At 43.2% G+C, this 15,385-nt stretch overlaps 1 protein-coding gene across 1 annotated transcript in view; it reads left to right on the top strand.

The window, feature by feature from the left end:
• The first annotated feature begins 11,795 nt into the window (after window positions 1–11,795).
• LOC134956840 (retinol dehydrogenase 8-like) overlaps window positions 11,796–15,385 on the top strand; it is a 44,705-nt gene continuing 41,115 nt past the window's right edge. Inside the window, exon 1 of the mRNA XM_063938749.1 lies at window positions 11,796–11,961. Coding sequence (XP_063794819.1) covers window positions 11,865–11,961 — 97 coding nt within the window. The 5' untranslated portion in view covers window positions 11,796–11,864. The remainder of the gene's footprint in view (window positions 11,962–15,385) is intronic.

Below are 15,385 nucleotides of genomic sequence, written 5' to 3'. Positions count from 1 at the left end.
CAGCCTTGCCAGCTGCTCCCAGGGAAAGGGAGGTAGTACTGGCGGCAATTCACAAGCTGTACCTCCAGCAGGTGATAATCAAGGTCCCCCTCCTTCAACAGGGCAGGGGTTACTATTCCACAATGTTTTTGGTACCGAAACCGGACGGTTCGGTGAGACCCATCCTGAATTTAAAATCCTTGAACACTTATATAAAGAAGTTCAAGTTCAAAATGGAATCGCTCAGGGCGGTTATTGCAAGCCTGGAAGAGGGGGATTTTATGGTGTCGCTGGACATCAAGGATGCTTACTTGCATGTCCCCATTTACCCACCTCACCAGGAATACCTCAGGTTTGTGGTACAAGACTGTCATTACCAATTCCAGACGTTGCCGTTTGGTCTCTCCACTGCACCGAGAATATTTACCAAGGTAATGGCCGAAATGATGATACTCCTTCGGAAGAAGGGAGTTATAATTATCCCGTACTTGGACGATCTCCTCATAAAGGCGAGGTCCAGAGAGCAGTTGTTGGTCAGCGTAGCACTCTCTCAGGAAGTGTTGCAACAGCACGGCTGGATTCTGAATATCCCAAAGTCGCAGCTGATTCCTGCGACGCGTCTGCTTTTCCTGGGCATGATTCTGGACACAGAACAGAAGAAGGTGTTTCTCCCGGTGGAGAAGGCCCAGGAATTGTCATCTCTGGTCAGGGACCTCCTGAAACCAAAACAGGTGTCGGTGCATCACTGCACGCGAGTCCTGGGAAAGATGGTGGCTTCTTACGAAGCAATTCCCTTCGGCAGGTTCCATGCGAGGATCTTTCAGTGGGATCTGTTGGACAAATGGTCCGGATCGCATCTTCAGATGCATCGGTTGATCACCCTGTCCCCGAGGGCCAGGGTGTCTCTGCTGTGGTGGCTGCAGAGTGCTCATCCTCTCGAGGGCCGCAGGTTCGGCATACAGGACTGGGTCCTGGTGACCACGGATGCAAGCCTCCGAGGATGGGGGGCAGTCACTCAGGGAAGAAACTTCCAAGGACAGTGGTCAAGTCTGAAAACTTCACTACACATAAATATACTGGAACTAAGGGCCATTTACAACGCCCTGAGTCAAGCAGAGCCCCTGCTTCAAAACCGCCCAGTACTGATTCAGTCAGACAACATCACGGCGGTCGCCCATGTAAACCGCCAGGGCGGCACGAGAAGCAGAATGGCAATGGCAGAAGCCACAAGGATTCTTCGATGGGCGGAGAATCACGTGCTAGCACTGTCAGCAGTGTTCATTCCGGGAGTGGACAACTGGGAAGCAGACTTCCTCAGCAGGCACGACCTCCTCCCGGGAGAGTGGGGACTTCATCGAGAAGTCTTCACACAGATTGTAAATCGATGGGAACTGCCACAGGTGGACATGATGGCGTCCCGCCTCAACAAAAAGCTAAAAAAATATTGCGCCAGGTCAAGGGACCCTCAGGCGATAGCTGTGGACGCACTAGTGACACCGTGGGTGTACCAGTCGGTTTGTGTTCCCTCCTCTTCCTCTCATACCCAAGGTACTGAGGATAGTAAGAAAGAGAGGAGTAAAAACTATACTCATCGTTCCGGATTGGCCAAGAAGGACTTGGTACCCAGAACTACAAGAAATGATCTCAGAGGACCCATGGCCTCTGCCTCTCAGACAGGACCTGTTACAGCAGGGGCCCTGTCTGTTCCAAGACTTACCGCGGCTGCGTTTGACGGCATGGCGGTTGAACGCCGGATCCTAACGGAAAAGGGCATTCCAGATGAAGTGATTCCTACGCTGATAAAGGCTAGGAAGGATGTGACAGTAAAGCATTATCACCGCATATGGTGGAAATATGTTGCTTGGTGTGAGGCCAGGAAGGCCCCAACAGAGGAATTCCAGCTGGGTCGATTTCTGCACTTCCTACAGTCAGGGGTGTCTATGGGCCTAAAATTGGGGTCCATAAAGGTCCAGATTTCGCCCTATCTATTTTCTTTCAAAAAGAACTGGCTTCACTGCCTGAAGTTCAGACGTTTGTTAAGGGAGTGCTGCATATTCAGCCCCCTTTTGTGCCTCCAGTGGCACCTTGGGATCTTAACGTTATGTTGGATTTCCTGAAATCACACTGGTTTGAGCCACTTAAGACCGTGGAGCTAAAGTATCTCACGTGGAAGGTGGTCATTCTGTTGGCCTTAGCTTCGGCTAGGCGTGTGTCAGAATTGGCTGCTTTGTCATGTAAAAGCCCATATCTGATCTTCCATATGGACAGGGCAGAATTGAGGACTCGTCCCCACTTTCTCCCAAAGGTGGTATCAGCGTTTCATTTGAACCAACCTATTGTGGTGCCTGCGGCTACTCGGGACTTGGAGGATTCCAAGTTGCTGGACGTAGTCCGGGCTTTGAAAATGTATGTTTCCAGGACGGCTGGAGTCAGAAAAACTGACTCGCTATTTATCCTGCATGCACCCAACAAGCTGGGTGCTCCTGCTTCAAAGCAAACTATTGCTCGCTGGATCTGTTGCAGGATTCAGCTGGCACATTCTGCGGCTGGACTGCCGCTTCCTAAATCGGTAAAAGCCCATTCCACTAGGAAGGTGGGCTCTTCTTGGGCGGCTGCCCGAGGGGTCTCGGCTTTACAGCTTTGCCGAGCTGCTACTTGGTCGGGTTCAAACACATTTGCTAAATTCTACAAGTTTGATACCCTGGCTGAGGAGGACCTTGAGTTTGCTCATTCGGTGCTGCATAGTCATCCGCACTCTCCCGCCCGTTTGGGAGCTTTGGTATAATCCCCATGGTCCTTACGGAGTTCCCAGCATCCACTAGGACGTCAGAGAAAATAAGAATTTACTCACCGGTAATTCTATTTCTCGTAGTCCGTAGTGGATGCTGGGCGCCCGTCCCAAGTGTGGACTCTCTGCAATACATGTATATAGTTATTGCTTCACTAAAGGGTTATTGTTAGGAGCCATCCGTAAAAGGAGGCTCAGTTGTTGTTCATACTGTTAACTGGGTATGGTTATCACAAGTTGTACAGTCTGATTGGTGTGGCTGGTATGAGTCTTACCCTGGATTCCAAATCCTTTCCTTATTGTGTCAGCTCTTCCGGGCACAGTTTCCCTAACTGAGGTCTGGAGGAGGGGCATAGAGGGAGGAGCCAGTGCACACCAGATAGTACCTAATCTTTCTTTTAGAGTGCCCAGTCTCCTGCGGAGCCCGTCTATTCCCCATGGTCCTTACGGAGTTCCCAGCATCCACTACGGACTACGAGAAATAGAATTTCCCGGTGAGTAAATTCTTATTTTCTTTCTAGAAATTTTTCTTTCAAGGTTCTAGATTGTTCTTCAAAGGATCCGTTATCTGAACAGTTCCTTTTAATCCTTCTGAACTGTCCTCCTGGAATTCCCTTTAGCCAGTTGTTATGATGATTACTGGTGGCTGGTATATAGTTGTTGCAGTCTACAGGCTTGGTGTAAGTTTTGGTGTGGATCTTATTGTCCTCAATGTAGATGGTTAGGTCCAGAAAATTGATGGTTCTATTGCTGTATGTCTCCGTGAACTCAAGATTGAGATTGTTGGTGTTGAGGTGTTTTGTAAATTCGGTTAGTTCGCTCGGTGTTCCTTTCCAGATGACGATGATATCGTCGATGTAGCATTTCCATAGTGCTATCTGTTTCAGTAAGTGGTTATTTTCCCAGATGGCACAATGGGAAGAGGACCACATCTCAACACCATGTGACATCTGAGAGCAAATAAGATGCCATTTTGAGATCCGGCTAAATCCGAACCCGCACATCTCTAGTTCTTAACCACACAAGTGCTTCTGCATCTGACAGAGCAGGAAATGTATCAAGCGTTCTAAAGAGTGGACAAGTGTAGGAGTTGCCCGTTGCAAACAATCAGCTTCCAGATAGTAACATAGTAATTGAGGTTGAAAAGAGGCAATTTGCCCATCGTGTTCAACCTGTATTAAGTTGTGATGAATCTACATACCCCGCTGAGTATGTTTTATGACTAGTTAACTACTATAACTCATATAACCCCCGGATTAACCATTTTGATATTTTAAATATTATAACCTTGGATATAATTTTAATTCAGAAATGTATCCATTCCTTTTTTAAATCCATTTACAGAGTCCGCCATTACCACCTTCCCTGGCAGGGAATTCCACATCCTAATTGCCCTAACAGTGAAGAACCCTTTCCTCCGTCGCGTTCGGAACTTTCTCTCCTCCAGCCGCAGCAAGTGGCCACGTGTCCTAAACTGTGTTCTTTTAATAAATAATTCCTTTGATAACTCTTTGTAATGTCCCTTTACATATTTGAAGATATTAATAATATCCCCTCTTAGACGCCTCTTTTCTAGTGTATACATAATCATCCTATTAAGCCTTTCCTCATAATCCCTCTAGGCCTTTAATCAGTTTAGTAGCTCGCCTTTGAACCCTTTCGAGTTCACAATATCTTTTTTTTATACAGTGGTGCCCAAAACTGAACACAATATTCCAGGTGCGGACGTACCAATGCTTTATACAGCGGCAGGATTACATCCGAGTCCCTTGACTCAATTCCCCTTTTTATGCACACTAGCACCTTACTTGCCTTCTTAACTGCGCTTTGACATTGTGTATGGTTATTAAGCCTATTATCAATAAGTACCCCCAAATCCTTTTCCAAATCTGTTTTACCTAGTCGTTCCCCATTTAGTATGTAGGCTGCAAGTTTGTTTTTAGTCCCGAAATGCATAATCTTGCATTTGTCTGTATTGAACCTCATTTTCCATTTAGACGCCCAGAGTTCAAGTTTACATAGATCATTCTGTAAGGACTCCACATCCAATTCCGAGTTAATTACCTTACACAGTTTAGTATCATCTGCAAAGATTGACACTGCTTTCCAGGCCTATTTCTAGGTCATTGATAAATATGTTGAACAGTAGTGGACCGAGTACGGACCCTTGTGGTATACCACTGACTACTGGGGACCAGGTTGAGTACTTCCCGTTGACCACTACTCGCTGTACCCTGCTATCCAACCAGTTGCTTATCCATGTGCAAATAGTTTTTCCTAGACCAAGCTCCTTTAATTTGATGATCAGTTTCCTGTTAGGCACTGTATCGAATGCTTTTGCAAAATCTAGGAAGACTACATCCACTGCTTTTCCCTGATCAAGATTATTGCTCACTTCCTCATAGAAGCTAATTAAGTTAGTCTGACATGACCTATCCCTCACAAACCCATGCTGGTTCTTGCTAATAATCCTAGTGGTCTGTTGATACTCCTGTATTCTGTCCCTAAGAATTCCCTCCAATATTTTCCCCACTATAGACGTCAAACTAACTGGTCTGTAGTTACCCGGAAGATTTTTGGATCCCTTTTTAAATAATGGTACTACCTCAGCTATACGCCAATCATTCGGTACCATGCCTGATCTAATTGAACTATTGAAAATCAAGTATAGGGGTCGTGCTAGTTGCGAACTAAGCTCCATAAGAACCCTCTGGTGAAGTCCATCAGGAACAGGTGATTTATTAACCTTAATTTTGCGTAGTCTCTCTCGGATTACTTCTTCACTTAAACAAGTTTCTAGCCATGGATCTTTACTGTCACAAATGTTATGCTCTGCTCCCACCAACAGTTCTTCTCTGGTGAATACTGATGAAAAAAAATTGTTCAGTATTTCTGCTTTTATTTCGTCATCATTTATCAATTTTCCAAATTCATCTTTTAATGGACCTATATTCTCCTTTTTTAGCCTTTTACCGTTTATGTATTTAAAAAAAAATTAGGATTGGTTTTACTCTCTATAGCAATTTTAGCTGCTCTTATTGCTTTTTTGCATTTCTTATTACATTCCTTGTAATACTTGAAGGACTCTTCCTTTCCATTAGATTTAAATGCTTTGAAAGCCCGCTTTTTTTTTAATCCATTTCTGCCTTCTTGTTAAGCCACATCGGCTTGAGTTTAATACTCCTGCGTTTACTGCCCATAGGAATAAATTTATGAATATTTGCTATCCAGCAACCCCTTTAAAACATCCCACATTTCTGAAGTATTCTTGTTATTAAACAAAATCTCCCACTCTATGTCGTTAAGTGCACATCTCAGCATACTGAAATTAGCCTTCCTAAAATAAAAGTTTTGTGGAACCCCTGTAGCTATGTTTCCTGAAACTGATGTTGAATGTGATCATATAGTGGTCACTGTTACCCAAGGTCTCCCCAACTTTAGTGTTTTATATAATATCCACATTATTAGTAATTACTAGATCCAAGGTAGCTTTACCCTTAGTTGGGTCCTCGACTAATTGAGATAAATAGTGATCCTTTGACATACTGTATTTAAGAACCTATTGCCCCTCGTTTTAGCACATGAATCGTTACTCCAGTTTATATCCAGGTAATTAATATCCCCAATCACAAGGGTGTCCCCCAATCCCACAGCCGTTTCGATTTGTTGCAAGAGTTCTTCGTCCTGTATGCTAATATTTGGCTGTTTGTAGCACGTGCCTATGACTAGTTTTTTTGCATCAATACCCCCACTTGAGACTTCAACCCATAGTGACTCCACATTATCACCAGTTTCCTCACAGATAACCTCCTTTAAGTATGGTTTAAGTGATGGTTTAACATAAAGACATACATCCCCTCCTCTTTTGCTTGCCCTGTCCCTCCTGAAGAGAATACCCCTCCAAGTTTGCAACCCAGTCGTGAGAGTCGTCCCACCATGTTTCCGTAATACCTATAATGTCATACTCAGCCTTTGATGCTAACAATTCCAATTCCCCCATTTTACCTGCTAGACTTCTAGCGTCTGCAAGCATACATTTTAGTTTAGCTGTTCCTTTATTTGTTTTTGTTTTTTTAAAGATATCCTATCCTTTACTCGTGCATCCCTTGATTTACTGATACAGACTGTCCTTCTCGCTCCCACTCCAACCCCACTGTACTTAGTATTGCCCACCTTACATTTCTCTTTGATCAACCCAATATTCCCATCTAAATTTACCACCCTGACATAAGTATTTTCCCTTATGTCCCATACATCATTTTCTATAGGCTGACACATAATTGTTATTAGTGAATGCTTTTGCAATACCTTTCTTGATACCCTTATTAGAACCCATGTACATGCCCTTACCGGCTGCACTTTCCCTCCCCGTCTCCACCCCCATTTATCTCACTACCACCATCCCTACTATTCTCACTGCTTGACCCATATTCTCTAGCTCAACCCTGCCCCCCCCCCCCCCCCCCCCCAGCTCCTAGTTTAAAAGCTCCTCCAATCTACTATGCTCCTCCAACCTACTATGCATAGCATGTGTCTTCAGTGTACACCATCATACAATACATCCTATGCTCATATTTACCTACTCGCCTGGACAGTGTGGGAGAGTCACGATTTTGCAGGTAGACCACTGGAAGAGCAAAAGTATAGAATAGCAGCGCTCATGGGATCAAAAACCACACATGAAATAATATCAAGCCTGAGGTGTCAAAAAAATCAAGTACATTTAATATGCATACATTTAAGAGAACACATTTCCACATAAATAGTAGACTTGAATTTATACATAAAACCAAATGAATGAAAAAAAGCTGCTATTGGCAGCAATACATTTAACAAGTATGGAAGAGGTTAATAGCAGGCCAGGAATTTGTGGATATCCTTACACAGGCTGTTAATAGCATCAGCAGTATTAGCTGTGGATATAGCCGATGTCGATGTTCAACTCAAATACATTGTATTCATTAAGTAGCAGTCTGAGGTCTCGTTTGTCAGTTAGCGCCTGAAGGCATTCCGGGATTGGTCGCTGTATCAAATAGTAGCCGAATATTGCTATGGCCAGAGACACTGAAGGTGGAATGTAGACGACAGTGGTAGTAATGACCGCAGTGCAGTGGAGAGCAATTCCAGCAAGTTGGGAGGAGTCAGCTACATTCCACTTTTAGCCGCTGCCGCACTATACAGAGCGCGACCGGGATACAAAGCTTCATTTACCTGGATATATACGGCGCTGTAACATCCACTGGCACCCATGCAGCTACGCTACCTGCAGGAACGGACTTGAGAACGCTTGTAAGTATATACAATCCAAGGACACTTGAGTTAGCCCAACGACTGGGAGGCAAAACATTGCTAACATACTGCTACATAGTGTCTCTGGCAATATAAATAATGGGTGCGGTGGGGGCCATCGCTGGACTCCGTGTGCGCCCGTTATAAATACGCCAGTGATGTCAGTGTCTTAAGTGAGATGAACACTTTGCCTTATCCTATTTAGGGCTTACTGCATTTTCAGTCTTTAGTTTAGCAATGTTTTTTATATATTTTTTTATTGAAGCAATGAGTATAATAATATCACTTTACAAATAAAACTTATGTTTCACATTCTGTTTGAACAATAAAACAAAAGTAAATATACAATGTCTTTGTCTCCAGAGTTCTTAGTTACAGCGTGACCCATAGAAGATAAACGACAAAGTGTGACATTTGAACCATGGAATTTCACAAAGAACATAAGGCATGATATGTTACATTGTATGTTCAAAATACATATAAATAATAACAATAAAAGGTAAAAAGAAAAGAAAATTGTCCACCCTCAACCCCCCCTACTACTCCCCCCTCATAGGGGAAAATGAAACACACTACATTAAGTCGAGAAAGGTAGAATTATAAAACAATAGGAGGATCGCCCTCTGCTATTGGTGACATGTACCACACAGTATTAGATTATGAGCTGTGAATTTGTGATCTAACTGCACGAGATAAAGTTGCAGTGTAACTTTCCCATACTCCAAAGAGTAGTTCTACTTTCTTATCTCTTTCCAGTATCACTCCCACCCATTCCATTCGAAAAAAGGAAAAAGAGTTTAGTTTTAAATAAAGACAGGGATGGCGGTTTGGGATGTATCAACACTTTTAAGATGGCTTTACGAGCTGCTGCACTTATTGCCAGCAGTAATCATTTGCTACCTTTGGATATGTTTTGACCACTTGGAAAGATGACAAAAAGTGCCCGCTCTGGGGTTAGAGACAAATAATTAACTAGGTGCTCAGTTGAGTAGTTACAAATTTTTCACCCAATACCGTCAAATCAATGGGCAGAGCCAAAGACAATGGAAAGGGTCTGCATGTGGTTCACCATTCTTCCAACAGTTTAGAGAAGTTGAAAAGCCTGTCAAAAAAATGTCTGTGATGAAAGATACGTTCTATGGAGCACATTCAAGAACATCTCTTTGTATCGTGAGGAGGATAGTGTCTTAAATGATTTAAGATGGGCTTGCAACAGGTCATCTATCTCCAGATTAGGGAGGTATATTCGCCAAACTGACAGACCTTTTTGACTTGTTGAGTGGTCCAAATCTATTTGGAAGCGTTCATACGCTATTGAGATTGCAATTTACTCAATGGTTCCCATCCAAGCAACAGGTTAGCTGGATTCTGCCAATCAGCTGGGGAGAAAAGTCATATAAAGGAACTGATGTAGTGCTGGGCCAGGAGAAATGCTACTGGATAAACCACTAGGACAGGAAATTTATCAGTATCTTCCTGGCCTTTGAGTCTGGTCATTGACCAAATTGCCAACATTAAGTACCCCTCCCAACCTCTGAATATTTAAAGGGTGATATGCTCGTCCATCTTGAAAGTCTGGACTATCTAGGAAAGGAAGAGGTAATGATTTATGTGCATTAAAGTTATGTTTGTGCCTCATCCAAGTCCATCATTTCTTGGTAAACCATAACAATGGGTTCTCCTTAACATGGAAGGGGACTTCTTGGTCATGAAGATGTAAAAAGGGTACTATGTCCCCACCCTGTAAGAACTCCCTTTCAAGATCTGTGTTGGCACAATTTTCCTGATTATGTAGCCAGTCTTGAAGATATCTCAGTTGAGCTGCCTGAGAGTACCACAAGACATTCGGGAAGTTTAGCCCGCCATTGAAGATAGTCTGTTGTAATTTAATCAATCCTATATGTGTGTTTTTCGCTTGCCAGATAACTTTCCTAAAAAGGAAATTAATGTGCTGGATATCTTTAGGTGACAGCATATTAGGTAAGGCCTGAATGACATACTTGAGATGGGGGAATGACACCATTTTGATTAAATTTGCTCTTCCCATATAGGACAAAGAAAGAGATCTCCACCTCTCCAACTCAGTGGAGATTTTTTGAATGATAGGAGTAAAGTTAAGGTTATATAAGTTTTCCAGTCTTCTGGGAATTTGAACTCCCAAGCACATTATACAGTCAGATCTCCAGGTCAACGGCTATCCATCAACACTGTCTCTATGAAAATTACCTGAGCCCAGTCTAAGTGCCACTGATTTGGACCAGTTTATACAAAATCCTGAAACATTACCATATGATTGTAAAAGAGATGTGTATTAGTTAATCTGCTGGTTTAGATATGTATAGTAAAATATCATCAGCGAAAGCTGTCAGCTTTATTTCTCTGCGCCCAATCTTAGTCCCTTGAAATTGAGAGTAATTTTGTAAAAGGCGTAGGAGGGGATCAATAGCCAAATTAAATAAGGGAGAGGGGGCATCCCTGATGCGTTCCTCGGTGCATTATGATTGGATTGCTGCAGTGGTCATGGGGCCTAATTCTGAGTTGATCTCAGCAGCAACTTTGTTAGCAGTTGGGCAAAACCATGTGCACTGCAGGAGGGGCAGATATAACATGTGCAGAGAGAGTTAGATTTCGGTGGGGTGTATTCAAACTGAAATCTAAATTGCAGTGTAAAAATAAAGCAGCCAGTATTTACCCTGCACAGAAACAAAATAACCCACCCAAATATAACTCTCTCTGCAAATGTTATATCTGCCCCCCCTGCAGTGCACATGGTTTTGCCCAATTGCTAAGAAACTTGCTGCTGCGATCAACTCGGAATTACCCCCATTGAGTAATAGAGAAGTTGATGGGGATGTATACAAATTCTGAATGGTTTTAGTGAAATCCTGTAGTACATTTCTGGATTGCAGGGCCGAAAATAGATCTGACCATAATGCAGTGTCAAAAACTTTTGTGGTGTTTAGGCTTAACAAAATATTTTATCTTTTAACAATGTTTAATGTATGCGTACATGTTTATATGAGTAACAGTAATACTATTAATGTGTTTGCTGTGTTGAAGGTTAATGTGTGTAAGGGAACTGTCACCATTCAGCAGAGAGCACAGATATGGAGGCATGCATAGTACATGTAGGAAGGGATGCGGTCAAGATGCCGCCGGCCGGAATCCCGGCGGTCAAAATACCGACGCCGGAATCCCGACCGCCACAATCCCGACATATTCTCCCTCCGTGGGTGTCAACGACACCCATAGAGGGAGAATATAATAGTGTGCCCGCAGTGTGGCGAGCCCACAAGGGGCTGCGTTCCGCTCGCCACCCCTGTCGGGATTGTGTGGTCGGGATTCCGGCGTCGGTATTTCGACCGCCGGGATTCCGGCCGGCGGCATTTAGTACTGATCCCTGTAGGAAGATCTGTTCCATTCAATGTAAAATGTCAGTACACAGGTTACATTTTTCCCCCCCATACATTTTTAACTCTTGATAATTAATAGCAGAACCATATTTAATATACAGTATATGAACCATGCAGACACACTAGAGACTGTAGACTAAAGCAACCTTTGCTTTACTCTGCCAGCCTCACACTGCAGTCTATCCAGATTATGTCATTATGCTGTTCACCCCCATTAATGTCAGAAAAGAGATTATCCAGCTTTAGACATAAATGTGCAGGTTTGCATTTTTGGCCCTGCTGACACAGCTTGGATACAGATAAAGCACTAAGAGGCACTGACTGAAGCCCAGAAATATACTTTACTTGCCTCTGTGAGTTCACGTCTGGCATTTCTTACACAGAGTGGCCCAGTGATGGCTCTAAAGAACGTTCTCATTACAGGATGTTCATCGGGAATTGGTTTGTCCATTGCAGCAAAACTGGCCAAGGACGAGCAGAGGAGATTCAAAGGTAACGGATGATTGTTATTAACGTGTAATGGTTGGGATCACAGAATGGTGGCAATATAATTTCACATGTCATATAACTAGAATCTGTAGACATTAATATACATACGGTTAATTTTTGGATAAGTGGTGATAAAGCGCAAACCTCTATCGTGTATTATAATAGCTGTTTATTCTCATTGTGAGGCAGAGCTGGGGTAACACCTGTAGCCAATATTATACATTGACCGTACTATGTTCACGGTTTCCACTATCTCATGTGCTAAGCTCCTCATATATTGTAAAGTATGGGGGTAATTCCAAGTTGATCGCAGCAGGAATTTTGTTAGCAGTTGGGCAAAACCATGTGCACTGCGGGGGAGGCAGATATAACATGTGTAGAGAGAGTAAGATTTGGGTGGGTTATTTTGTTTCTGTGCAGGGTAAATACTGGCTGCTTTATTTTTACACTGCAATTTAGATTGCAGATTGAACACACCACACCCAAATCTAATTCTCTCTGCACATGTTATATCTGCCTCCCCTGCAGTGCACTTGGTTTTGCCCAACTGCTAACAAAATTCCTGCTGCGATCAACTTGGAATTACCCACAATATTTCCATAGCTTGTCGAATCCAATAGCAAATGTAACCTACAATCATTTAAAACTTGTAGAAAATGCACAGTTTAGGTAGTGTTCATAGGCAACAGTGTTTGTGTTTTATGTATCTCACATTTCCCAACATATGTCTGTTTTATGATGTGTTGGATACTACACATTTACTCTAAGCAGGTAGAATGTAGCTGAGGGGTGCAAAAAGGCATGTGTGGGACCCATAAAAAACTTCCCATAGAAACATGGGACAGACAAGGAAGATAGGACCCCATCAGATGTGGGTCCCATAACCTATGGTAGTTTATGCCCCAGAATGTAGGTATACCAGCCCTTATTATGTATTCCTATGTGCAGAGACTGCTATTTCAAGCATGCGGTCAGGTAACAATGTTTTGTGCGAGAATTCAGTATTAGAACTGGCAAGAACAGAGGATTTTTGTAACTTTGAAACCTGCTGAATATTTTCCGTGAAAAGAAAAATGTGGTGAAGGACATGTATAGTATTAGATGCATCAGAACAGGGCTGGACTTGCCCACGGGGATACAGGGGAAAACCCCAGTGGGCCCTACTGCCTGGGGCCCCTCCTCCTCCTCTAGTGATCAGTTTCTAGACTGTACTCTTGAATTATACATTATACATATGTTTCCTTATACTGCACAGGACTATGATGCATTCTCTATAGTGCATTGCCAGTATTTATCTGGTACATTATCATGTGTGCACTAGCCAGGGCTGTCTTTTTGTATGGGCTCAATGGGCACTTGCCCAAGGGCCCCAGGAGTATAAGGGTCCTAGACTAGTAGCTGAGGGTCCCCTCTTTCCAGGGGTACTGGATTTTTGAAAATCGGCCCTGGGGAAACAGAGATATCGGACTTCAAAGCAGTGGTCCCCATCCAAGCCTGTTAATTGCTCTTCCTAGCCAGATATCTCGGGTTCTGTCTAACTTAGAGTTTTTCTGAGGGTATACTCCAAAAGATGGGACTCTTCCCTTTTAGTGGAAACTGGCAGCTTGTCTCTACTATTGCCAGAACCAGAGATATCAGCCTTCAAGCAGCTGGTCCTTGCTACAGCTCCACACGCATAATATGCAGTTTTATATTTTTGTTGGTGGATTGCTTTGGCTGCTGAACTCTGATTTCCAAGTCCCCAGTACCTTTTGAAAGGTGGGACTCTCTAGTTTTTTATCCAATTCAAAGCTAAGAAATCTATATCCAGGAACTGGAGATATCTGTGGTCAAGCAAGCTGCCCTCCCACCAGAAAATTATGAATATTAAGCCCACTCCACTATCCACCCCTCACCTACGTATTAAACACCCCCTACCACCCTGGAAGTCTTGTACCAGGGCCCCTTCATTCAGCCCAATGCCCCCTTCTGCAGTTTATTGTTCTCCCTCCTACCCCATCTGTGCAATAAAGGAGTAATTAGCAGTAATTACTGCTCCAGGTCCTACATGCTGAGCAGAACATAGAACACCCCCTACCGCCCGCGGGACATCAAAGCTGCTGCTGATAGCTCCTCCTACCCCTACCCCTGGAGCATGGTTAGGGGCCCCAGTGCATTGCTGTGCCCAGGGGCCTACACTGCTGTTAAGACAGCCCTGGCACTAGCAGTATTTATATTTGTCAAAGGACCCAGCCCATGCACTCACTGGTTAGGCAAACCAATGTAGCGGCTGGCCACACCCCCTCTGGAGATTAACCACCCCCCTAAACATGGCCAACTACTACTGCATTCCCTGATGGGCCCTTCATGCCCCAGTCCAACACTGCATCAGAATCAGTGTATCCAAGACACACTGCTAAGGCTTTAAAGCATGGTTTTGTGAAGGTGTATCAAGAATGGTTCACTAACCACCTAACATCAAATGGCGGTCCTGTGGGTGGAAATAAAAAATGGCTGATTAAAGAAGCCTCTGGATGCTGAAAAGGGCAGATAAAAAAAAAGAAGGTAAAATAATACATTCAAATAACAGCAATGACAACAGTGCTGAAAGAGGAATATAAGGATACAGGACTCATCACAGTTCATCGTGGATATTATATGGCAACAAGCGATACCACTGAGTCCTATAAGAAGTTACCATTAAAGTGAGATAAGAAACACACACACTGGAGGACAGTGCATGACTGGATATTTGCCTGGTCTCATAAATCCTGCTCCCCGCAGTTTCAAGATGATGGAAGGACCAGGATACCACAAAGCAACACGAGTTCATGGATCTATTTTTCTGACTGTCAACAATACAGGTACAATAATTGGAACATTGTTGTGAATATAGTGCATGGCAGCAGTGTACCTATCTGCAAGTGGTCATTTCCATCAAGAGAGAAGGCTAGGAAAGCCATATGATGTTTCCAGGGGCAAACCCTTAATTTCTGCCATGTAATACCTCTTAATCCAATGGCTCTTTAGGCTAAAAGTTACATGTCTTCCATGTCCATATTTACATGGTTAATATGGTAATTCCAAAAATGTTGTTTGCATTATTTTTAACACTCAGTTATTTAATTATCCAGCACACCTTAAAAAATCATAAAAGGTTTGTTTTCCCCAAAAAGCTCCAAATAAATCTATATTTATAATGAAAACATTACTTCATACAACTGCTCCTATCTGTGATTAGAACATTCTTACTGCCATTGGCACAATACATTTATGTTTGTTTGATATTTATCATCCAGCTTTTTCCCATTCTGTTGGTAAAATATTCTGTGTTGCTCTGTATCTGTACTGACACGTGGAAGCAAATTATCAGGTGTTCTGTGCGGCCAAAAAAATATCACCCTGGGAAGATTAAAAACTAATATTTGCCTTGGCTATTACAGTACCC

This window comes from Pseudophryne corroboree, chromosome 9, assembly GCF_028390025.1.
Source record: "Pseudophryne corroboree isolate aPseCor3 chromosome 9, aPseCor3.hap2, whole genome shotgun sequence".
NCBI classification, from domain to species: Eukaryota; Metazoa; Chordata; class Amphibia; order Anura; family Myobatrachidae; genus Pseudophryne; species Pseudophryne corroboree.
Note: the sequence above shows the minus strand (reverse complement) of the source record. Positions and strands in the feature narration are given on the sequence as shown.